The following is a 25,175-nucleotide window of genomic DNA, read 5'->3' on the forward strand; positions in this document are numbered from 1 at the left end:
GCGCAAAATATGGTCAGAAGCTCAACATCAAAAAAACGAAGATCATGGCCACTGGTCCCATCACCTCCTGGCAAATAGAAGGGGAAGAGATGGAGGCAGTGAGAGATTTTACTTTCTTGGGCTCCATGATCACTGCAGATGGTGACAGAAGTCACGAAATTAAAAGACGCCTCCTTCTTGGGAGAAAAGCAATGACAAACCTAGACAGCATTTTAAAAAGCAGAGACATTACCTTGCCAACAAAGATCCGTATAGTTAAAGCTATGGTTTTCCCAGTAGTGATGTATGGAAGTGAGAGCTGGACCATAAAGAAGGCTGATCGCCAAAGAATTGATGCTTTTGAATTATGGTGCTGGAGGAGACTCTTGAGAGTCCCATGGACTGCAAGAAGATCAAACCTATCCATTCTTAAGGAAATCAGCCCTGAGTGCTCACTGAAAGGACAGATGCTGAAGCTGAGGCTCCAATACTTTGGCCACCTCATGAGAAGACTCCCTGGAGAAGACCCTGATGTTGGGAAAGATGGAGGGCACAAGGAGAAGGGGACGGCAGAGGACGAGATGGTTGGATAGTGTTCTCGAGCTACCAGCATGAGTCTGACCAAACTGCGGGAGGCAGTTGGAAGACAGGAGGGCCTGGCGTGATCTGGCCCATGGGGTCACGAAGAGTCAGACACGACTAAACGACCAAACAACAACAAGTTCTCTTAGTTTGTGTAAGTCCTCCAATCCTACCCTATTTCACAACATGCTAGGATGCTGTGGAATTCAATACATATTTGGCAGCACCTTATAAGCCATCGTTTAACAATCCTGCAAGCAAGATGACCCCCAAAATAATATACATGTTAATAGACAGAATGAGGGGCAGTCAAAAATCAGTTGGGGGGGAGGAAGTGTATGCATTGGAAGCAATGAACAGGAAAAGAGTATTTACTAAGGTTTGTTAAAGAGAAGGGAGATAACGGGGAAGGAAGTTTTCTGGATAAGCCAGGAAATAAAATATGTATTAGATGAGGGTTACTAGAAGGCAAGCAGCAAGGCATACCATGAGAAGTAACAGGCATGCAGAGAAAAAGGGAGAGATGAATGAAAATATAGGAATTCCATTAGCAGAAGACCTTCACGCAAATGTACGCATACAATTCCTGGGATTGCACCAAAGTGGAAAAGTGAAAGTTTGAAATGCAATGCCACGTTTTTCATTCTATCACAGAGAATACTAAACTAGAATTATCTTCCTGACATACTATGTTTCCATGTGCAGGAGGATTTTGAAGTGGTGGAGTATTCAGGTATGTCACCTTCCATCTGAAATGGTGCAGCTACAGGATCCAGGTACCATGTTGCTTTTAATATTATTATTATTAAATGCACAGATCAGCCTTTAGCATCTCACAGAAAAAAAAGTTTATAAAAGTTAAGAGTTGGATGTAGAATATGCGTAGCTGGGACCAGAAGGTACCAGGATCTATTATTCTAGGCAAAAGGAACGAATTATGTGGATAGTTTTGTTTAAATAGCTGTCCCAGGGTTTCAATTTCAAATTGCAAGCTGTTAAAGAGGAATCTTAAAAAAAAATTAAAAATGCATCATTCATTACCCTTGATTTCCAATGGGCCGTCGATATGTTGCTCTGTTTTATCTCTTTTCTTATTGTTGCTTTCACATTCTTGAGAAACAGCTGTCCTTTTGTAAATGCCCCTCTTCACTTCATCGAAGACTGAAAACATGTTGTACACACGAGCTGTGTAGCCTGCTAACTCTGTGACCTGCAAAACGGTAAATGATTGCAAAGATTAAAAACAGAACTGTGCTGACGAATTATTGTAGCACGTGCTTTTACTCTACCAAGTATACCACCGTGTAATGTGCATTGTGTTCTGTTATTCCAGGGGAACAAGATGATTCCATGAAAGCACTGAATCCTATTTTGATGGGCATTCAGATATTTCTTCCTAAGGATAGGAGCTTCCTATAGAAGTTCAGCTTCTTAGCGGTTGTAGGGTATGATGATATCACCACCTGAAAATCACTGGATGGCAGGGGCAGGAGAAACTTCAGCAGTTTTAAGTTGTCTGTGATTTGTGGACCAATAAATAACAACCTCAAGGAATAAATAACAACCTCAATAAATAATAACCTCCAGCTTCTTAGAGAAAGGCAACGCCGTTCACTTGGCTTCAACCAGCATCTGGTGACTGATACAGAAAGCAACTCTAGGCCTAATGCCCTCCTGTTTGCCTGTCAAAGACACACTTTCAGATGCACAAGTAAACATTAAATTCTAGGCAAGGGTCAGGACACCACTGCTTGATTTAAAAGTAGGGCTTGATGCCTTTTTACCAATTTATTCCCCCCTTCCCTTTCGGAAACATTTGCTTGAGATGTTATTTGAAGGAGGAATTTTGCATATGAACGAAAACTGGATTAATGGTCTGTTGTGGACTCCCCAATTCATCTACATCACAGGTAGGCAAACTAAGGCCCGGAGGCCGGATCCGGCCCAATCGCCTTCTCAATCCAGCCTGTGGACGGTTTGGGAATCAGTGTGTTTTTACACGAGTAGAATGTGTGCTTTTATTTAAAATGCATCTCTGGGTTATTTGTGGGGCATAGGAATTCATTCATATGTGTCAGGGGTTCAGAAGGAGAGACACAGGAGGGGGAGCAAATGGAGAGTGAGGAGGAGGAGTACGAGGGGGGCGCAGGCAGTGACAGTGGCCAGAGTTATTCCACAAGCCTCTCTAGCGAATCGGAGGACTCACAGAAGGGAGCGCCGGTGGCCAGAGCAAGGGAGATTCCAAGGGAGAAACCTCAAGAGGGAGGGGCCAGCGGGGAGTCCCTGAACAGCAGCTGGAGATCAGGGCCAGCGTCTCCACCAGAGCGCAGTGGGGAGGGGGAGTCCCAGGAGTCGGGACCAGTGTCCTCACCACCAGAGGGAGGAGAGGAGTCAGGTTTGGCAACACCCACATCAGGAAGCGGGGAAACGGTCAGAAGGAAAGTCACCGGCTGGGCGCGCGCGCCAAGTTCAAATGTACAGGAGCGCGGCACAGCGGGGAGCCCGGGAAGGGAGCCAGGTCCTAAAGCCCGCCGGAGGGAGGGGCAAGACTCAGGAGACTCCGCGTCAGAGGAGTCCAGGAAGGAGGGAACCCCAGAGGGCAGAAGGACCCAACGCAGGAAAGAGCAGCGCAAGAGGTGGAGCCGGGCTAGAATCTTAAACTGGTGTGGGTGGAGCAGTGAGTCAGAGGGGACTTAGCCGGTCTAGCGTTAAGACGTGGGCCTGCGCGCCCAGAGCTTGGAAATGGAAACTAAACTTCAATAAAGACTTTTGTATATAATATCCACTGGGCGTTGGTCCTCTGTGAGCTGGGACCTAGCGGCAGTCCTGACAGTATGTTTTTTTCAAAATATAGTCCAGCCCCCCACAAGGTCTGAGGGACCGTGGACCAGCCCCCGGCTGAAAAAGGTTGCTGACCCCTGATCTAAATGCATGTGTGCATGCACACACACTCATGCATGCTCACATATCAGGTCAAACACAACAACATTCAGACTACTATTGCACACACTTTCAAGCATACTGTGATTTTTTTATGTCTATGTCCTGCAATGTTCTGAAAATGCCATTGCTGCTGTAGGTGCAGCCAGATTCAGCACACCATGCATCCACTGTAACCATTTTACATCCCTGCTTTTATTTTGCAATTGATTATTAAATACGGCTGTAGGATTTTTCTGGCTTTAAAAGAAAACGAAGAGAGATGTCCAGCGCTACAACAACTTGCTGTTCTAATCCTATACTGCTGCACAAGTCGAATTCCACAGTGTTGCAATCTTATACACCTCTCTTTAACTAGAAAATAATTTGAATGATAACTGAAAGATTGACTTTAACAAAACAAAAACGGGGTCATAAAATGGTACCCACCACAAGGGTTATAATGAATGGGTGTTAAATAGAGATGAATTCCCTTCCTGATCCATCCCTGCCCATGTCTAAACCCAGCTATTTTAAAAAGATTGACAAGTAGTGCTAAAGGCATCTACATAGTGAAAACGGTGCAATTCTTCCATTCTCTTTTTAAAAGACTGCTTTTTGCAGTCTGAGAAGAGACAGAAGCTCCACAAGTGAAATAAATAAATAAATAATAATAATAATAATAATAACAACAACAACAACAACAACAACGGGGACGCAGGTGGCGCTGTGGGTTAAACCACACAGCCTAGGACTTGCTAATCAGAAGGTCGGCGGTTCGAATCCCCACGACGGGGTGAGCTCCAGTTGCTCGGTCCCTGCTCCTGCCAACCTAGCAGTTCAAAAGCACGTCAAAGTGCAAATAGATAAATAGGTAGCGCTCCAGCGGAAAGGTAAACGGCATTTCCGTGCGCTGCTCTGGTTCGCCAGAAGCGGCTTAGTCATGCTGGCCACATGACCCGGAAGCTGTACGCCGGCTCCCTCAGCCAGTAAAGCGAGATGAGTGCTGCAACCCCAGAGTCGGCCACGACTGGACCTAATGGTCAGGGGTCCCTTTACCTTTACCACCTTTCCGCCTAAGGCATCCTAGTCAATTTACAATTTTTATGGACTAAAAACATGAGATAACATTTAATGTTGGCTGTGGGGAGGGAACAGTTCTGCTAGAGCAGACCTTATTGGTGTCTGCTTCCTGCACATCCTTTCTCCTCCTCACAGTATCCCAATGGATTACCATCTGCCCAAGAGAGGCATTAGCAGTCTGGCTGGATCAGGCCTGTGCCTCCCTCCATCAGCCTCTTATTTCTCCTCACAAGGCAGATGGTGAATGACAAGGATTAGATGACAGTGTTGCGTGAAAACCTCATTAAACACAAGTGAACCAGACCTGCTGATTCAACCCTGAACATCTATGTGGAAGCACTTCCCACACACACATCAATTTTACAACAGAATCATTCAGTTGTGTCTTGACCCCAATGAAAGAAGATGCCGTGGAAGTTGCTTGGATTTTTGTGTGTAGGAAAATGTTTGAATGCAAATCCCATCCACCCTCACCGGAATAATGTTGGCTCACTCTACTCAGGCCCTCACTTCCTTATCTGATTCTTCCACGATGCCTCTGTTATAGACGGCGGCTGAAATTATTCCTATGCCTTTGGCCCTGGCTCAGCCTGTCTTCCAAAAACGTAGGAAACCACACCCAAATTTCTGGGGTGTGCGATGGGGAGAGATTCTGAAAGCTGGAGAGTTCCCAATCCACAAATTATGACAACCCCAAACTGTAATGTGCCGTCTCCATCTGGTGGCAGAAAGGAAGTAGGCCAAAACATCTGGACCAGCAAGATGGATGAAGGCAAAAATCCATTTAGCCCAGAACTCAGATTCCTACAGTGGGCAACCAGATGCCACCAGGATGCCAACACAGGCTTGAAGCAATACTTGTCTCCTGTTTCTGCTCCCACCAACTGGCATTCAAAGGTACAGTGGTACCTTGGGTTATAGACGCTTCAGGTTACAGACTCTGCTAACCCGAAATAGTACCTCGGATTAAGAACTTTGCTTCAGGATGAGAACAGAAATCGCGCGGTGGCAGCAGCGGGAGGCCCATTAGCTAAAGTGGTACCTCAGGTTAAGAACAGTTTCAGGTTAAGAACAGACCTTCAGAACAAATTAAATTCTTAACCCGAGGTACCACTCTATAGTGTATCTGAACCCAGAGGTCCCCTCCCACTTTCCAAAGCCATATAAGCTTGCGGGCATCAGCAGGTCTTCTCAGGGCAAATTCCATAAATTAATTGAGGGCTGGCAGAAGTTTTGGGCTTCATCGCTGGTACTGAGCTCTCTGTGCCCTGAAACGGAGCTGGTAACCTGTGTGTGTGTCCCCAAACTGGTTTGCCAGTTTGGGTGGGAGCCGGGGTGTTGACTGTCTCGCCGGAGTGGTACATGCTCTGGTTATTTCCTGCATGGACTACTGCAATGTGCTCTACGTGGGGCTACCTTTGAAGGTGACCCAGAAACTACAATTAATCCAGAATGTGGAAGTTAAGACTGGTGATTGGGAGCAGCCACCGGGGCCATATACAATGGTACCTCGGGTTACGAACTTAATTCGTTCTGGAGGTCCGTTCTTAGCCCGAAACCATTCTTAACCTGAGGCACGCTTTCGCTAATGGGGCCTCCTGCTGCCACCGCTGTGCGATTTCTGTTCTCATCCTGAGGTTTGTAACCCGAAGCGTTTGTAACCTGAGGTACCACTGTATAGCACCAGGCCTAAAGGATCTACACTGGTTCCCAGTATGTTTCCAAGCACAATTCAAAGTGTTGCAGCTGACCTTTAAAGCCCTAAACAGCCTATGCTCCTGAAGGAGCATCTCCACCACTGTCATTCAGGGAACCAGGCAGGGAACTGTAACAGGGATACAGGGAACCAGGCAGAGGGGGGGCCTTCTCAGCAGTGACGTCCTCCCATCAGATGTCAAGGAGGTAAAGAGCAACTTTTAGAAGACATCTGAAGGCAGCCATTTATCAGGAAGTTTTTAATGTTCGATGTTTTGTTACCGTATTGGCCCAAATATAACCAGCACCCGAATATAAGCCGCAGCTTTAAAATTCAAGGAGGGGGGGAGAGACAGAGACAACACCCAAATATAAGCCGCTCCCTTAAAATTCCACAGGCACTCACACCCGTTCCATTTTACCGTATGTCTGTTTCAGCAGTGATATCTCAAAAGCCAATTTTTGTAAGGCTGTGAATTTAAGCCACACTTTAAATGTTCATGGTCGGAATTTGGGGAAAAAGTGAGGCTTATATTCAGGCCAATACGGTTTGTTCTTACATGCGTTGGAAGCTGCCCAGTGTGGGTGGGATAACCCAACCAGATGAGCAGGATAAGAATGATAATGTTGATTATTAATAATAAGTGGCCAGAAGCAACAGCGTCTTAAAAAGCGACACACACAATTAAAATGCCACCTTTTGTGAGGGCAGCAGTAGGTTTCCTGTCCTGTTCTCCCCATGGTGCTTTCTATTAAAGCAGCAGGGGCCGGGACTTCTCCACTAGCTGCCACTATGTCTTCCTAAAGGTAAAGGTAAAGGGACCCTTGACCATTAGGTCCAGTTTGTGGCCAACTCTGGGATTGCGGCGCTCATCTCGCTTTATTGGCCGAGGGAGCCGGCATACAGCTTCTGGGTCATGTGGCCAGCATGACTAAGCCACTTCTGGCGAACCAGAGCAGCGCACGGAAATGCCGTTTACCTTCCCGCCGGAGTGGTACCTATTTATCTACTTGCACTTTAACGTGCTTTCGAACTGCTAGGTTGGCAGGACTGCTAGGTTGCTAGGTGCCAATTAAAACACAGGTGGGGATCGGGGGTTCATGCAGGGAGAAGATGCCTCTGCCTTCGTCACCGGAAGTGACACTAAAACATTACAGAAAGGTCCTGCCACAGACACTCTGCTAAGATAGTAAGATATCTGCTGAGATTGGCAGCCCTGCCGAGATTCCCAGCCAATCTCAGCTGATCCTAGAGGAAAGTGAAGCCTGAAGTTGGTGCCGATCAAGCTTTAAAGCAGGGGTCAGCAAACTTTTTTAGCAGGGGGCCGGTCCACTGTCCCTCAGACCTTGTGGGGGGCCGGACTATATTTTGGAAATGGAAAAAAAGAACAAATTCCTATGCCCCACAAATAACCCAGAGATGCATTTTAAACAAAAGCACACATTCTACTCATGTAAAAACATGCTGATTCCCAGACCATCTGTGGGCCGGATTTAGAAGGCGATTGGGCCGGATCCGGCCGCCGGGCCTTAGTTTGCCTACCCATGCTTTAAAGCCTGGATAAGCTCAGGTGGTTAGAGTGTGGTGCTGATAAAACCATGGCTGCAGGTTCAATCCCTGTATGGGACTGCTGCATATTCCTGCCTTGCAGGGACTTGGTTTATCCTCAGGGTCCCATCCAGGTGTACAATTTGAGGATTCTTTTTTTAAAAAAATTAAATTTTATTAAATATTGCAAAATAAATAAATAAATAAATAAATAGAAACAATACTTGACCGTACATAAAAACATTTATCTATACAATTTTCCAGAATGCAGACTAGAAAAGAAGAAAGAAGAAAAATAAAAGAAAGAAACAAAAAATGAAGAAAAAAAATGCTTTTCATAATCAAGAATTCCAAATTCATACTTCAAACATTACAATATATAAATCCTAGTTAAAATATTATAAAAGACTTCCACCGCATTCACCACACGTCTCTTGGTTATCTAATTTTTTTCCCCCGCCGTTGCCTGAGACAAAATGGCGGCCAGGACGCTTCCAGCGGCTGAAGCGAAGACCAAGAGGGAAACAACCAACCAACCAAACAAACAAACAAACAAAACTCTTGGTTATCTAATTCACCTCACAATTTAAGGATTCTATGTCTGAGGAGTAGCTTCAAGGCCTGCTGAGCTGTACTAGGATTTTCCATTCTAGCACAGCCCACCACACTGGAAAGGAAAAATGAGTCACCTGATATCATAGCATTACCAGGTGTCTATAATGTCCCTGCTTGCTCACCTGTCTTGTGAACTATATAACCCTACCCTGCACAGTTCTCAATGAAATGTGTGTTCCCATGTACACTTGGATGAACACCCTGAAACATCCTGGTGTAAAAAAGTCACATATAACTCTTTATTTGAAAGCTCAACCAGACCGAGTAGGTGTTGGCATTTGTTTCAAAAGTTTGCACTGAATATTATTATTATTATTTATTTTCATCTTGCCTCTTCTTCCAGAAGGAGCCCAGATTGGCCATTTAAACAACGAATAAATACAGTTTAAAAATCATGACAGCTAGCCATCTCAAACATGTCAGAAATGATGACAGTTCGAGATGCAAGGTTGAGTTGTCTTTTAGCCCAAGCAACCTGGGTTCAAAAACAGTCCTGGCAAAAAATGAGGAGCCTGGTGTTGGAACATTCTACACAATTCAACAGATTTGTACTTGTAAACCTGCACGTGTAGCTCTAGTATTACATTGCATAGTATTGGTTTCATCATGAATAAGTAATAAATAATAAAAATGTGGACATCTATTTCACAGCAAGAACTTGCAGAAATATAAACCAACTTGGGAAATAAACACACAGTTTTTAACCGTCTCTGGCACTTAAGTTTGGACTTGTAGATTGCAAATCTTAACTTACATTAAAACATTGCCTGTATAGAGTAAGATTGAGCCAAATTCTTCATTCACTCCACAGAAACACCTGAGGTGACCCAGTACACTAGTGGAAGCCACTACAAGAACTCTCACTGGCACAATGGATTTCAGTGTTTCAGTGTTTGATCTAGGGAAGGGTTTGTACCAACCCCTGACCAATGAGGAATTTGTCAGCAAATGGCAGAAAACCATGGCTAAAAAAGCTACCTCTATTGGTCTGTCACCCTCTCCCCCAACTGTATTACCTGGGTTATGAAGGCACCATAAAGACATTAAAGTAAAGATTATGGGATAATGCACACAGTGACTTGCGATCTTGATCACACACAGTCTGTAGGCCGCTGGCAGTAGTACAATATGGGCATGTCTTTAAGTTAACATCTTACATTAAAAACCTGACAGTCCAAACTATCAAAGGCTTTTCACCAAAGCCAGACTAAACGTCTTTCCTTCTGCAGTGTTGGATGGCAGGTTGAGAGGAGTTCCCTACTAGGACAGACTTTGCTCTTGTGCTCAAGACATCGATTCCTTAAAACATATTTTGCTGCACTGTGCAAAATATGAGCAAGCCAGCGCTGAACTGATATTACCCTCGCTGGTACCTTTCCCGGGAAAATCAGAGGCTCACTATGTCAGGCTCCTATTGGAAGACTGGACAAACGCTAGAACATTAGCAGTGGCAAAGTTTTTATCGGTGGTTGCAAGAACCAACGATCCCTATATCCGGAACAAAATACTTGTTTAAGCTGGAGGTAGGCTGTATGAATTGTGTATTGCTTTGTAACGATTTGTTGGGTCTCTGGACCGTAATAAAGATTGATGATGAATATATTGATGTTGCTAAATCTGAAGTGCATGTACAGTCAGGGGCACAGCGTGGGGATGTGTGTGTGCTGGGGGGGCGTTGCCCCAGGCACACAATTTTTGAGGGGGCAGGTGCCCCCACGCAAGCGACCCCAGAGCAGCCTGGCCTGGTGCTCCTCTCCACCTGTCAAGGGCTGTGTCGGCCGGCTGGGCTCCCCCTGGGCAGGTGGCGCAGCACAGCCCCACTTTGTTCTGGGGGGGATGGGGTCGCTCCAGCAGCATCGGATGGGCTGACGCCCTCCCCGCCCAGCGCCCGCACCCACCCACCCACCAACCCTGGGCACCAGCAACTGATGCTACACCACTGTGTACAGTGGCTGTGGTGGCAACTCACCCTTCCCCCGATGATAGTCTCTATAATTTGGACCCCAGCCTTCCTTTCTAATTGCATGTACAAAGCAGTATTTCAAAAACTCCAGGCGGCATACATCCCCCAAACCCCAAGCTATTTACATTCACTTAACAGGAGTTCCCTATCTCATATCCCCCTGCTGGTGGTGGCTGGATGGATTGGAGAATTCTTGAGAATGGTGTGAAATATCCTGCAGGAAGCTGCTGATGGAGGGGGAGGTTGGTGAAAATCACTTTATGTGAATAGAGGAGCAACTTGGGATTCAAGTCTATTTATTCCTTAGGAAGACTTGCATCTGTGGTCATTATAAGAAATACAGTCATACCTTGGAAGTTGAATGGAATCCATTCTGGAAGTCTATTCGACTTCCAAAACGTTCGGAAACCAAATCGCAGCTTCTGATTGGCTGCAGGAAGCGGCTGCAGCCAATCAGAAGCCGCGGAAGCCCCATCGAACGTTTGGGTTCCAAAAGAGCATTCGCAAACCAGAACAATCACTTCCGGGTTTGCGGCGTTCGGGAGCCAAAACGTCTGAGTTCCAGGGCGTTTGGGATCCAAGATACGACTGTATTCAAAAGTAGACACAACAAATGCTTTTAAAAAAAACAACCTTGGGATTTAATAGTGACTATATCGAGGAACTTTTGAAGCTTCCTGTGAATCTTGTCCGGATTTCCTGTTCCCACCCTCCCTCAAATGGGTATACACAATTGCATTTTAGACTACGTTTACGTCCCCCCCCCCCAAAAAAAAACCCCAATTGCTATTATTTTTGCTGTCAAGCATATTTCATCCAGTACCTCTTTGTAAGAAGACATAATCCTTTCAATGGCATCTGCTCCAGAGGCCAGTAAATTTCTTGAAGTGGTGAAGGTTTCCGTCCTCTCGCTGACCATCGCTTGTTTCTGACCATCTTCTAATTCTAAAGGAAATAAAGAAATCTTAATTAGAGCAAACCTACTTGAAGCATAGTCTAACTCCACTAAAGAGAAACTTCTCTAGAAGGAGATGTGGGCAAAATTTGTGTAGTTAAATCAGAATCAGTCAAACGCAGTTGCCAAATCCTGACTCAAAGAACGGTCCTGTGGCAGCAGCAGCGTGTCAAGGAGACCTTGACAAATACTCCTTCTCTTGCCAGCACACTCAAGAAAAGGAAACTGCAGCATCTGCCTAAAGTCTCCCCACTATGCAGTCATCAAAAATACAAGAGCATTTGAGTAATTCCGGTTTTGGAAGAACAGTTTTGGAGACTGCGGCAACTGGATTTCATATTTCCATCTCAGCATAATTCAAAGCACGGTTAGCTACATTTAAAACCCTACAATCAGGTGGCAAATGCGTGGTCTGATACGACCCCTGAAAACCCCTGGTACTTTGGTGGCAGCAGCTGCAAAAACAAATGCAGTCCTACCGATCTCATTTGGGTCACATGGTGAAGTACCTGCTGCAGTTGGCAGGGGGAAAGGATGTGGGGGAAATTGTGTGCGGTCAAAATTGTGCTACGATTTCCATCTAGGGCCAAGGATCCAAATTCCTCAGCCTATCATGGTGTGTGTGTGTGTGTGTGTGTGTGTGCATGCTCTGGTATACATACGTGTGTGCGAGGGCACTTTTATACTACACACATTTTGGGTGGCATTGACACATAGCCAGTGTGGTGTAGTGGTTAAGAGCAGTGGACTCGTAATCTGGTGAACTGGGTTCGCTTCCCGGCTCCTCCACCTGCAGCTGCTGGGTGACCTTGGGCCTGTCACACTTCTCTGAAGTCTCTCAGCCCCACTCACCTCACAGAGTGTTTGTTGTGGGGGAGGAAGGGAAAGGAGAATGTTAGCCGCTTTGAGACTCCTTCGGGTAGTGATAAAGCGGATATCAAATCCAAACTCTTCTTCTTCTTCCTTGGAGGACCATGTAACTATCGGGTCATAAAGCTTTGACCCAAAGGCAACGGATCCAAAATACCCAAAAGAATACATTCTGCTTTATCAATTTACCTGCTCCCTCCACTCCTCTTAGTGTGGAGCACAACTGATTGTGGCAAGAGATAGGGCTTTTGAGGTGCACCAAAAACCATGTACCATGCAGGGGTAAAAAAGCCACTCTCTAGTTGTCATGTGCTGGTTGGTGTGGATACAATTGGCCTCCAGCGTCACTTACAGACTCATTGTTAAGACCGTGTTTATGGAAGACCATCTTATTCGGCTATGAGTGGTCGCCAAAGAAGAAGGAGAAGAAAAGAAGGTGAAGACTTTTATAAAGGTTGTCAGTCTTTTTCTTTGCTGAGCACCTAATATTTTATTTTAAAAGTGTGGTTCATGTCTCTGCTTCTGTTGTATTTTCACTGAACTTTAATTGAATTATTATTATTATTATTATTATTATTATTATTATTATTTATTAAGTTTCTATACAGCTCTTCATCCAAGGATCACAGGGCATTTTACAATATAAAACTGAAATTTCAGGAAGGGATTCACGATTATGTGGATTTCAAAAACACATGTGTTGTTTTTAAAGGACAGTAAGGTTTTAAATTGTTGCAAGACACCCTGAGTACCACCATAGGGACCAGAAGGGTGGGACAGAATTTTTTATATAAAAATAAATACAAATAGTATAACATGAGCAAACGAATGACAACAATTGTCTCCGGCTTTGCCATTACCCAGTGGTTTGTCACCCAATGCCCCATGATTCCTGTTTGTATGTCTTAAAAAGATTTCACTCATTTGTTTGTTCATTCTGTCCCTGTTTTCATCATACAAAATGATTCCAGAAGGGAATACAATCAATTATCATTAAAATAAAACATAATCCATAGTGCAATTGACTGAAGGCAAATTCTATTATGTGCGTGTAAAAAAACAAACCAACCTGTCATCAAAGTAGAATTTAGGAAGCCTTAGAAAGTCAAAGAAGAATTAAGGAAGCTAAGGCTTCATTCTTATACACACTGTATATATCTATTTATGATAATTATAAGCTGCCCTTCCCAAGGTGACACAGAAATTTACAATTATTTATATTGCATATTGATTATTCAAAAACATAATGCTAAAAATGAAGAACAAATAACACTAGTGACATTTAAAAGCAATAAAACGCGTCTAAGTCACATGGGCAGCCATATTGTTCACCGCTGGAAGGTTCCAAATTATCTTTAAAAAGCAGCCATATACAGAGCATCACCTCCCTTGGAGAAGCAGATGGAAAGAAAATTATCACTCACAGAGTGATGATGAGGCATCTAATCATAAGCCTGCATTTTTATCAAAGCTTATATGTTTGATCAGGGCTTGTATTTTAAAATGAGCTTAAAGATTTTCAAATGTTTCATGCCAGGCAGAAGTCCAGCTGCCTAAGAACCTTGGCAATGTTTTTCCTCCTAGACAAGGGGGCCCCCTGATTTATAGCAGAAAACAATTCTCAAAGTCGTAAAAAGGGAATTACAGGCTGAGAGCAGGACACTGACCTTGCATGTTACAGAGTACAATTAAGCTGTAAGAGTGGTCAAAATTAAGAGTGGGTAAATAGTAAAATAACACCATGTGCCTCCCATTAAACTTGAGCCATATTTTCCTAAGGTTAAAAGGTCAAGAGCAGTGAAAAAGGCAACTGGCTTGGCTGGAGAAGATAGGTTTCTTCCTATCTTATTTTGAGGCTGGAAACTGTTCCTTCCTTTTTTACTTTGAGAAGATTTCTTTTCCTTTTAAAAGGTTATTTATGTATTAAATATATTGGCTTAAATGTAATTATGCAAAGGATTTAAGAAATGCTAGATTCTTATTTCATATAGTTGTAAGAGTTGTAACTATCCTGAAATTAAGTCAGCCACCAGCCCAGCCCCCCTGCCAAGCAGGAAACATCATTAGATATATGGTTGTCAGGCCTTTTGTTTAGAGACCTCCAAATGAAGGAGATCTTTCAATGATGATGTGAACTCAAGATCCTTGAAGATAAAAAGTTAAGATTAACCATCTGTTTTGGAAGGCAATAGGGCAAGGAGGGCAAGAGGTGAGCTGGTAATTAAGATTCCTTGTTGAGACACATGTAAGATATATTACTACTTATTTGTCATTTATAGATATAAGAATATATAGCTTTTTGTGTCCCATAAAAGGGCGAAAGGAAATGGGTGTATCTTTTGTGATTGGTTCTAGCAAACAGCCAATAGGAATTTCAACCAGACTGATTGGACAGAGGCAGCCACAGGAGGAGCAAGGGGGCTGGATTAAGGAAATATAAGTGCTGGCCAGAATGGCAGGAGGCCAGGCCAGAGCTTGGTAACCATATACCACTGTGCCTCTCATTTATTTGTCTGACAAATAAATTACTATTTTAATTTCTCTATTGTGCGTTGAATATTTCATTCCAGCTAAGCGTTAACCACAAGCAGGGTGCTACAATGACACTTCAGCCAAAACCTCTGCGTTACAGTGGAACCTTGGTTCTCGAACACACTCCATTCCGGGAGTCCATCCGACTCCCGAGACTGTTCCAAAACCAAGACGCAACTTCCGATTGGCTGCAGGAGCTTCCTGCACTCAAGTGAAGGCCGTGTTGGATGTTTGGCTTCCGAAAAAACATGCAAAAACCAGAACACTTACTTCCAGGTTTTCGGCGTCCGAGAATGAAGATACGACTGTACTTCCCTCAATTTTTGCATGCAGATGTTAAAATGCACGGGGCACACAATGGAATCTTGTGGCACACCAAAGGTCAATGGCCAACCCAGCAAAATGCTCCAGAAAGATACCATGTTTGATGACATGGAAAGTTACTTAGAGGTTCAGAAGAACCAATCCGACTGAACTTCCTCATCCAGCCCTCAGTGTAAGTCGCCCAATAAGACAACCATGGCTGTGTCTATCCCATAGACAGGCCTGAAATTGGGAGGGCAAGCTCCACTGAGCTCAGGGGCGGATTAGAGTCACATAGGATTTGTACTGTAAATCCTGAATAATTTCTTCACCTCTACCATTAATCACTGATCATTACTAGAACTCTATCAATTTGTTTCATTAGGGAACTTTTAAATGACTGACGTTTTAATGTATTTTTAATCTTTTGTTGGAAGCCGCCCAGAGTGGCTGGGTAAACCCAGCGAGATGCGTGGGGTAGAAATAATAAATTATTATATTATTATTATCATCATCATTTATATTCACTATATGTTTTCCACAGAATTCAAGGCGGTGTTCCCAGACACTGGCAAAGAACTAATTACTTTCAGAAAAGTCCCTGTGTTATGTCCCTTCAGAGCATGTGCCGAGAGAACAAATTCCTCTCAAGGCTCGACTTTCATTTGCTTGTTTTGACTAGAACAGCTATTAAATATGTTCTTGTTATTTTAGAAAACAAGCCCCCCCCCCCATTTGAGAATATTACAATAATGCAGTTGAATAAAGAAATTTACTTTGTGGGGAATCATTTTATTTTTGTCACTAGGGCATTATGTTTGCGTTGTGAGGGAGGAAAAACCCTTAACTTTTTTTTAAAACGCAAACTGACAAGGAAATGTGGAGAAGTCTGGGAAAATGACAAAAGGGAGTGAAACTGAAATTCAGAGATTTATGCATCCCAAGTCAAGCCTCTTTTGAGGCATGGGGTTGGGAGGAAAGAGGGAGAATAATTTCCTGGAGTATCCTGACATGTCAGGCTGCCCATCCAATGGTTTGTTTCAGACGCCATTTGCATATATCCACTGCTGCAGAGGGATAGGCGATAACTAAATGCTGAATATAATAAATAGTGTTTGCACAAGTCAGTATAATGTATTGATTATACAGTATGAACTGGCTAGAATTCATCTCATTTTCTCTTTCTTCCTGAGACTGCTTGCAAGTGGAGAAAAGGTCTTGCATGATGTGCTAAACCAGTTATCAGAAACAATTAAGAAAAGAACAAAAATTGCATGTGTGTAATAGCAATAGCTGGACCCACCTTTATTTAAAGGGCAACAAATCTGTAGTTGTTTCTTTTAGTATTATTGTACGTTTACTGCCAAGAAAACATGGTGGGGGATTTTCTGCCTCAGGCACCAAAGTAATTTGACCTACCTTGAGCACTAAGCACCTTGACTTGAGCCTGGGGAAACCATTTACTATTCTGCCCAAGGAAACAAAAGATTTTTGGATAAGACAGCTGTTTTTATAACTTAGTTTTTCCTAGAGTTATTCCAGCTAGCCACACAATGCTGGGCAGACACAGGGTTGCTGCAGCTAAGAATATATAGACATCTTTCTGACCGATTCCTTCAGATAATCCCACTGGGACGAAACTGCCACACAAAACGTTTCACGTTCAATAAAATGTTATTACCGCCATCAGCAAATCCCGTCGCAGTGATGATAGGCACAGCCACCATAATCAAGCCGCTGCTGCTCCAGACGTACTTCATCAAGAACTGCTCCAGCATGATGTACCATAAGCGTTTGGACAAAATGAGGTTCATTTGGTCTGCTAGAGCTTTGTAACTTTTCTGTAGTTGGTTCATTTCTACCTACAGTGTAAAAATGCAGGTACTGATAAGAGCACGGTACATGTGATTATGTATGCACTTTAAACAGATAAGCCTAAACAAGTGAATTTATATCTGTACAGAAACAGACAGAAATCAACAACACCAGGTGACCAGAAAGAAGACTCATATTCTTACCTGGCTTTTAGGACACCATTAACACTGGTCCTGAAAGATCTACATTGGCTCCCAGTACATTTCCAAGCACAATTCAAAGTGTTGGTGCTGACCTTTAAAGCCCTAAACAGCCTCGCTCCAGTATACCTGAAGGAGCGTCCCCACCCCCATCGTTCAGCCCAGACACTGAGGTTCAGCTCCGAGGGCCTTCTGGCGGTTCCCTCGCTGCAAGAAGCCAAGTTACAGGGAACCAGGCAGAGGGCCTTCTCGGTGGTGGCGCCCACCCTGTGGAACGCCCTCCCGTCAGATGTCAAGGAAATAAACAACTATCTGACTTTTAGAAGACATCTGAAGATAACCCTGTTTAGGGAAGTTTTTAATGTTTGATCGTGTTTTTGATATTCTGTTGAGAGCTATCTAGAGTGGCTGGGGAAACCCAGCCAGATGGGTGGGAAATAAATAAATAAATAAATAAAACTGTTAGGCAGGGTCTCAGTTGGTATATGTAGTTTTGATCAACTCAACAACCCAAACAGGGTAGCTTGGACGTATCTTCCTCGAAGTGAGATATGCAGTGGAGGCTGGAACATTAAGGCAAACAAAGCACTGCTCTACCAACCTCAGCCTGCCCTCACCCAATCCCCACCCGCTTGCCCAAATTCTTACAACAAGCAGTCCAACGAGGTGGCACTGCTTGTCAGCTTCATCCACCTTAGCCTCAGAGTTGCTCTTGCAGAACTCAGCAGGGAGGAAGATGGAGACAAAACTCACTCATCCTTCCACTTTGTGTCCCATCTGGAACCACCCCAGAAAAGCAACCTTTATATTAATATGGTCACATTGGTAGACCTGTTGGTTCAAGACACCTGATCCTGGTTATTTCACATATTAAAAAGGATAAAGGGACCCCTGACCAGTAGGTCCAGTCGTGACCGACTCTGGGGTTGCGGCGCTCATCTCGCTTTATTGGCCGAGGGCGCCGGCGTACAGCTTCTGGGTCATGTGGCCAGCATGACTAAGCCGCTTCTGGCAAACCAGAGCAGCGCACGGAAATGCTGTTTACCTTCCCGCCGGAGTGGTACCTGTTTATCTACTTGCACTTTGACGTGCTTTCGAACTGCTAGGTTGGCAGGAGCAGGGACCGAGCAATGGGAACTCACCCCGTCGCGGGGATTTGAACCACCAACCTTCTGATCGGCAAGTCCTAGGCTCTGTGGTTTAACCCACAGTGCCACCCGCCTCCCTGTTACACATATCACATAGCAGCAAATCAAGGTGTGTACACCCAAGAGCAACCTACCCCAGTTCCATGAGGGCTGTACCTATAGCCCAAACACTGCCTACTCTGATGGGCAGAAGACCTCCAGGGTATTAGACAGAAGTGCATCTCAGTCCTGCTTCCAGATCTATATGGAAATGTGAGAGGGTTGAATGTGGGACACCATACATGTTCTACCACTAAGCTCCATCTCCTCAGTCACATAAAATGGTGACTCATTACAACTCTACCCATTATACAGCTTCTCCATCAAGTTCACTCTAGATCTTTGCACTATCCTATGGCCAGTGGCATAGCGTGGGGGGTGCAGGGGGGGCCGGCCGCACCGGGCGCAACATCTGGGGGGTAGGGTTGGGGGGGGCAAATCCACGGGTTAGGGGGTGCAAATCCACAGGTTAGGGGGCGCAAATTACTTGCCTTGCCCCGGGTGCTGACAACCCACGCTACGCCACTGCCTATGGCATCCTTTCAAGCTGTAGTGTTGTGGAACAAGGCACACTTTCTGGCTCCTATGGGACACTGCTGCTGTGGAATAAGAGCTAATCCTTTAAACATCCTGCAACCTTCTTCATTTTGCTTGGCTAAGGAATCTCTACCAACATATACCAGCTGAACATCTGTCCAGTTAATACTAGCATCAACTCAATCACTTACAGCATGGATGATGATGATAATACTTTTATAACGAGTACAGATATTTATGAATCAGAATTGCTGTTTGCAAATGAATGGTGATTTTAGCAAATACCCATCTTCAAATTAAAACGAAACATTGCGTTGTTATTTTTAACTCCATCAAAATACAAACCAGGAGCCAAGGCGAGGATAAATAATTTAAAAGCAAATTATAACTTAATGGCTTTGTTGCTGCTTTTAGATTCAGACCTGCAAGTCTTACTTAGGTCAGAGAATTCTAGGAGCTTTGATTCAGTCAAACTTGATTATAAAAATTGCTTTTAATAATGTTTGTGTGCTTCTGCCTGGAGCTGTGATCTTTGAAGTATGGCAAAACATCCTTTGCTGGACATCCTCAGGAATTCTCAACTCTGTTTTTGTGGTGAATGCTCTATTTACGTGCACAACTGATACAGGCTTAGCTACCTGACAGATGCTGAATGTGAAAATGAGCAGTCCGTTATTTTTCAGAGGATTAACCCTTCTATAGGTTCTGTTATACACTCAGATAATAATATTCCTTTGATGAACTTTCCTTTCTGTTTTCCTCTGAATGAGCCTGAGACTTGGTTCAGATTCCCATTGGCCCACTTGCAATCACTTGTGGGGCTGCATGGGTTCGTTATCGGCTTGTGTGGACGCTCTGACCATATGAACCACTGCCTCCACGTGAGGCCCACACACACAATCGCTGTAAGTTGCAAGAGGACTGCTAAAACTGGTACAAACTGTGATGGCTGCATATGCGAGTGCCACATTAAAGCACTTATCGCCAGCAGTGCCACATTTCCCCATGCCAAGCAGTTGAGTGGGCATCACCAAGCACACACCCACGTGCTGCAAGTCAACTGCAAATTCCTCAAATGCTGACAGCTAAACTTGCCCATGGCTGCATATCAATCATTTCCTGCATAGCCTTAAAGGGTTATGAAGGCTATAGCCAATAAACTTCTATTCTAGATAGTAAGGTAAAGGTAAAGGGACCCCTGACCATTAGGTCCAGTTGTGGCCAACTCTGGGGTTGTGGCACTCATCTTGCTTTATTGGCCGAGGGAGCTGGCGTACAGCTTCCGGGTCATGTGGCCAGCATGACTAAGCCGCTTCTGGCGAACCAGAGCAGCGCACGGAAATGCCATTTACCTTCCTGCCAGAGTGGTACCTATTTATCTACTTGCACTTTGACATGCTTTCAAACTGCTAGGTTGGCAGGAGCAGGGACCGAGCAACGGGAGCTCACCCCATCGCGGGGATTCGAATCGCCGACCTTCTGAGTGGCAAGTCCTAAGCTCTGTGGTTTAACCCATAGCGCCACCCGCGTCCCCAGATAGTAGGGTAGGAGAGCTGAAAAGAATGCCAATATATTTCACATCTGGCAAACAATGTGCCCCTTTGGTTTCAGATGGCACATGGGTAGATGAGTCTAAAAGCCTGGGACACAAATTTTCACAGCCTTCCAGCGTCTATGGTGGTTCGTTTACCAGAAGTGATGTATTCAGCATTAAGCATTTTTACTCAATTCTGACCAAACTAAGCTTCTTGATGTATTATTTTGTTCTAGGAGGTTTAGTTTGTTCTGGGTTTTCTAGTCTCGCTTACCCATGTACCATCTGAAACCAAAGGGCACATTGGTTGCCAGATTTTAATTTTTTTCAGCTCTCCTAACCCATTAAGAGAAAGCAAGATTTTGGGAGAATTTGGAGGTACAGCTGGTATGACTCAGGCCTGCATTGTTCTTGCACCAGCTCTCAGTCTAGGCTAGTTCCTTGTATTGCTCCAAGGAAGACAACTTCTCCTTCCACCTGTGCTAAAGACCAATGTGACACCATAAGAAGCTCTGGTGCAAGCAAGACCCAAATCCAGGTTAGTGACATAAGAAGAGCCTGTTTCTAAGGTGGAAGACTCTGTCCCCACATTAAAACAATTTTTTAACATGTGCATTGAATATATTTGCCACCTTGATTTTTTAAAAAAATACTCATTCATTTTATGTAACTAGTTGTTAAAGCACCCACAACACTTTGGCCTGAGCTATTTAAAGACTTTGCAGCGCTGCATCTCTGCTCAGCTACACAGATCAATGGCAAAGGTTGTATTTGCTGTCCACATTGAAAGAGCAAAGTTTTCCCCAGGCTGCCAAGTGAAAGTGCTGCATTGATCAGGGTGGGACAGGAGGGGGAGGGGAAATGATTTCATAGAATAGGAAGAACAGTCTATAAGAAATGATTGAAAACAAAGCCCATTTTATGTTTAGCCCTCACATGTGTTGTCTCAGGAGTGAGTCCCTCCAAGTTCAATGGCGCTTACTCGCCAGTAAGGGTTTAGGGATTGCAGCCTTTGGCACTCTTACACGGGAGTAAACCCTACTGAATACGATGGGTTTACATCTGAGTTAGTCATGCATAGGCCTGCACTATCAGTCATCCAAACAACTGGGAGAGAAAGAGTAGAAAATGGGGTTCACATGGGAGTGTTTAGTTAAGTCCGTGGCCTTTTTATTCTGTATTAATTAATCCCAAACCTCAGGTTCTGCAGCCACTGTGGCTGCAACAGAAGGGAAATTCACCCTTTGGAGGAAGAAAAGAGTACTTAGCACGTATTAAAGGGAGAGAGCTAATGATTGTTAAGCTACTACTGCCAGTACTTGCTCTGGCCTTTTCCAGGTAAAGGAGAAAAACAAGGCTCCTTTACTAAGCCTGCAGGAACCTAGATTGTAAACAGGTCTGGGTGTCATAGGAATTCAACTCTCCCAGGGATGAGGGCAGCAGAATCAGGAGATTGCCAAGTACTACAGCTGAGAGGTCTCTCCTCTCTCCGATGTCACCCAGCTCCTGTGTCTCCTCCTCCTCCTCCTCTTCTTACCTTGTGGCCCCTGTAGAAGGCGATCTCCTCCACGTTGGCGATGATCCGAGAGTGGACGTAGCGCAGGTAGCCCTTGCGCTGGGCCTCCTCGGCCACCAGCTTGCCAAACCTGGGCGAGCAGGCTTTGAGCACCTTGGCGGTGGCGTAGACCACCAGCCCGGCCAGGAGCGTGGGCCCGATGGGGCTGGCCCCCCTGGACCTGGCCGTCTGGATGAGGGTGTAGGAGGTGAGCACCACGTCGAGGATGGGCTTGGTCAGATTGGAGTAGAGGTGCGCCACCGACTGCGAGAACATGGCCATGTCGTCGGTGAGCGACTGGTCCGGGTTGGCCAGCCGGCTGTCCATGTTGATCACCTTGTAGTAGGTCTGGTCGGCGAAGTAGGTCTGGTAGGCGTGATCCACCAGGCGGGTGCGGAAAGCCAGCGCCAGCTTGCCCTCCAGGTAGCGGATGGCGCTGTTGACGAAGGTGGCCGGGATGGCGATGGCCAGCCACTTGATCAGCTTCCAGGCGAAGCTGCGCGGCCGCTTCTCCACGATGCTCTTGACGATCTTGCCGTCCAGGCCGGCCACGTAGATGGAGAGGAAGGTCCGCGACACCAGCGCCGCCGAGTGCAGGCACAGCCAGCCGCTCTCCGCGCTCACCGCCCGCGGGAAGAGGATCTTGCGCAGCGCCAGCAGCTGGCGGAAAAATTCCGCATTGGCCGCCGGAGACGCTCGGCCGGCGGCGGGGAGACCCGGGCAAGGCAGCAGCTGCAGCTCCGGAGGAAGATCAGCCCGGCTGCCGCTGGCCATCTGCCTCTGCTGCGGGTCCTTCTTGCAGCCCGCCTGCCGGAGCCGCCTGCGGACCAGCGGGCACAGGATCTTCAGCCCGTACACCGCAGCCAGCAAGCACGCCGCCCTCTTCGCGGCGCCCGAGCGGCTCCATTTCCCGCGCCCGGGGGGCATTTTCCCGGGGATCCTCCTCCTCCTGCTGCCTGGCTTATCTATTCCACCCGCCCAGAGGGAGGGGCGCAGGGACGGCGGCCGCTCATCCAGGCCTGGGGAGACCCATCTTCACGTGGCCCCCTTCCCCCCACGCCGCCGATCGCGCCCGCGACCCAGGCGGAATGACTCCCGGTCCGCCGGCAGCCGAGGCTTTTTCCCTGCCACCACCGGCGAATCCTTGCCCGCCCCGTCGCGGCAAGCCACGCCCCCGCCGCACGCTCATTGGTCGCCGAGGCCTGGGAAATCCTCGGCCGGCGAGCGGCGTCGCTTTCCTTCTGGTCCTCCACAGCGCTCTCGGTTAAAAAGTGGGATTCCGAAGCCGAGCAGCGGAAATCCTTTCCGCTGCCGGGTTGGTGTAGCGTCGAAAGCATCTGCTGTCATCTCTCTCTCTCTCTGCTGTCAATTTACAGATTTGAAAATAAGGGACCAGCAGCCTCGAAAATAAGGGACCAGCAGCCAAAATAAGGGATTTTGCTTGGTTTATACATTGGTACCTCGGGTTAAGAACTTTATTCGTTCCAGAGGTCCGTTCTGAACCTGAAACTGTTCTTAACCTGAAGCACCACTTTAGCTAATGGGGCCTCCTACTGCCGCTGCGCTGCTGGAGCACGATTTCTGTTCTCATCCTGAAGCAAAGTTCTTAACCTGAAGCACTATTTCTGGGTTAGCAGAGTCTGTAACCTGAAGCATATGTAACCTGAAGCGTCTGTAACCCGAGGTACCACTGTACGTCAATCCGGCACTGATGGAGCCATGCTGCTTTTGCTGCCACTGACTGTGTTTTGCAGGGGGTTGGACTAGATGATCCTAAGGGTCTACGACTCCGACCAAAGAAGAGTGGCAGACAAAACTGATGAACGACGTCGAGATGGCAAAGCTTACAGGCAGAATTAGAAACCAGGAAGAGGACCTCTTTAATAAAGAATGGGGAAAGTTTATAATTTGTTTAAAAAGCTATTGTAAAGAGTTACATACATTGGTAGGATTGACAGAAAACTTGTAGTAAAAATTTGAACTATGGATGGACAAATGATTTATAAAAAGAGAGTTATGAAAGGGATGCAGAGGGGGAAATCACCACATTAAGATGCTGAACTGGTTGGAGGGGATGCTAAACAGCACGTCAGGGCTGCCGTCGTCCTGATGTGAGGAGTTCCATCGGCCCTTCCCCACCCGAGAGAGAGGGAGGGAGGGAGACTCTCGCCCACGCCGCCCACAAGCCCAGCATGAGGCGGTTGCGGCGCCGCTACGACCACTGAAGCGCCACCCTTCTGCGTCCCTCCCCATCCCCTCCTCTTCCTCCTCCCTCAGGCCGCCTCCTCAGCTGCCGCCACTGCCACCTCCGGCTTCCCCTGGCAGCGCGGCGGAAGTCTCGCAAGAGAGGGGCTGCCTGCCCGCCCGCTGCCACCCATCTCTTCACAATGTGCCCCTGAGGGGGAAAAGGGAGAGACGGAGACGCGGCAGCTGGTGCGCTCGCTCTCTCGCGGCGGAGGACCCCGAGCCGCTGCTTCCCTCCCGAGCCGGGCGAGCATGAAACCCAGGAAATTTAAGGGACCTCATCAATCCGGGACAGCAGTGGGAAACTGTACTGGAATAAGGGAGTTTCCCACCAAATAAGGGACGGTTGAGAGCTATGCTCTCTCTTCTCCCAGTGGTGGCATGCGGTGATCTCGGTGATCTTTCGGGATCTGCTGCCCCGCACATGTTCCTGTCCTGGGGGAAGGTGTGGAACAGAGAGGTGGAAGGAGGGGCTCCGCCCATCATCACAGGCTTTCCGAGATCGATCTGTAGCCTAGTCTGCAAAAACTTGCCCTTCTCTCCCCCCGTTGCTTCTGCTGCCCAGTTGCAGCCTTCCCAAAAGGGTTGCATTGCGAGCCAAGGCAGTGGAAGCTGAGAAATTGTCCCTGCTCACATCCAGGGATTTTAAAAGGAGGGGTTCGCACATGCAAGTTCCCCGGGCATAGTGCTGCCTTGCATATTTGAATGAGCCTTGCAATCAGAGATGCAAAACTTGGAATTAACTTTTAAAAAAACAAAACGAAGTCATCCCTGGAATGGGGACTGGTCAGGTGACTTGAGAATTCTGTGAATGAATCTGCATGTGCAAACTATTCTTAAGGTAAAGCTAAAGGGACCCCTGACCATTAGGTCCAGTTGTGACCGACTCTGGGGTTGCGGTGCTCATCTCGCTTTATTGGCCGAAGGAGCTTCCGGGTCATGTGGCCAGCATGACTAAGCTGCTTCTGGCAAACCAGAGCAGCGCACGGAAACGCCGTTTACCTTCCCGCAGGAGCGGTACCTATTCATCTACTTGCACTTTGACGTGCTTTCGAACT

At 46.2% G+C, this 25,175-nt stretch overlaps 1 protein-coding gene across 1 annotated transcript in view; it reads right to left on the bottom strand.

Annotated features, from left to right (window-relative positions):
* Positions 1-23,023, bottom strand: part of ABCD2 (ATP binding cassette subfamily D member 2) — a 49,862-nt gene extending 26,839 nt beyond the window's left edge. The window contains exons 1-4 of the mRNA XM_083701487.1: positions 21,856-23,023; positions 16,727-16,907; positions 11,209-11,330; positions 1,603-1,771 (exon numbers count right to left, since the gene is read on the bottom strand). Coding sequence (XP_083557613.1) covers positions 1,603-1,771; positions 11,209-11,330; positions 16,727-16,907; positions 21,856-22,800 — 1,417 coding nt within the window. The 5' untranslated portion in view covers positions 22,801-23,023. The remainder of the gene's footprint in view (positions 1-1,602; positions 1,772-11,208; positions 11,331-16,726; positions 16,908-21,855) is intronic.
* Between the last annotated feature and the right edge of the window lie 2,152 nt (positions 23,024-25,175).

The sequence above is a fragment of the Podarcis gaigeae genome, assembly GCF_964106915.1.
Source record: "Podarcis gaigeae genome assembly, chromosome: 10".
In the NCBI taxonomy this organism is placed as follows: Eukaryota; Metazoa; Chordata; class Lepidosauria; order Squamata; family Lacertidae; genus Podarcis; species Podarcis gaigeae.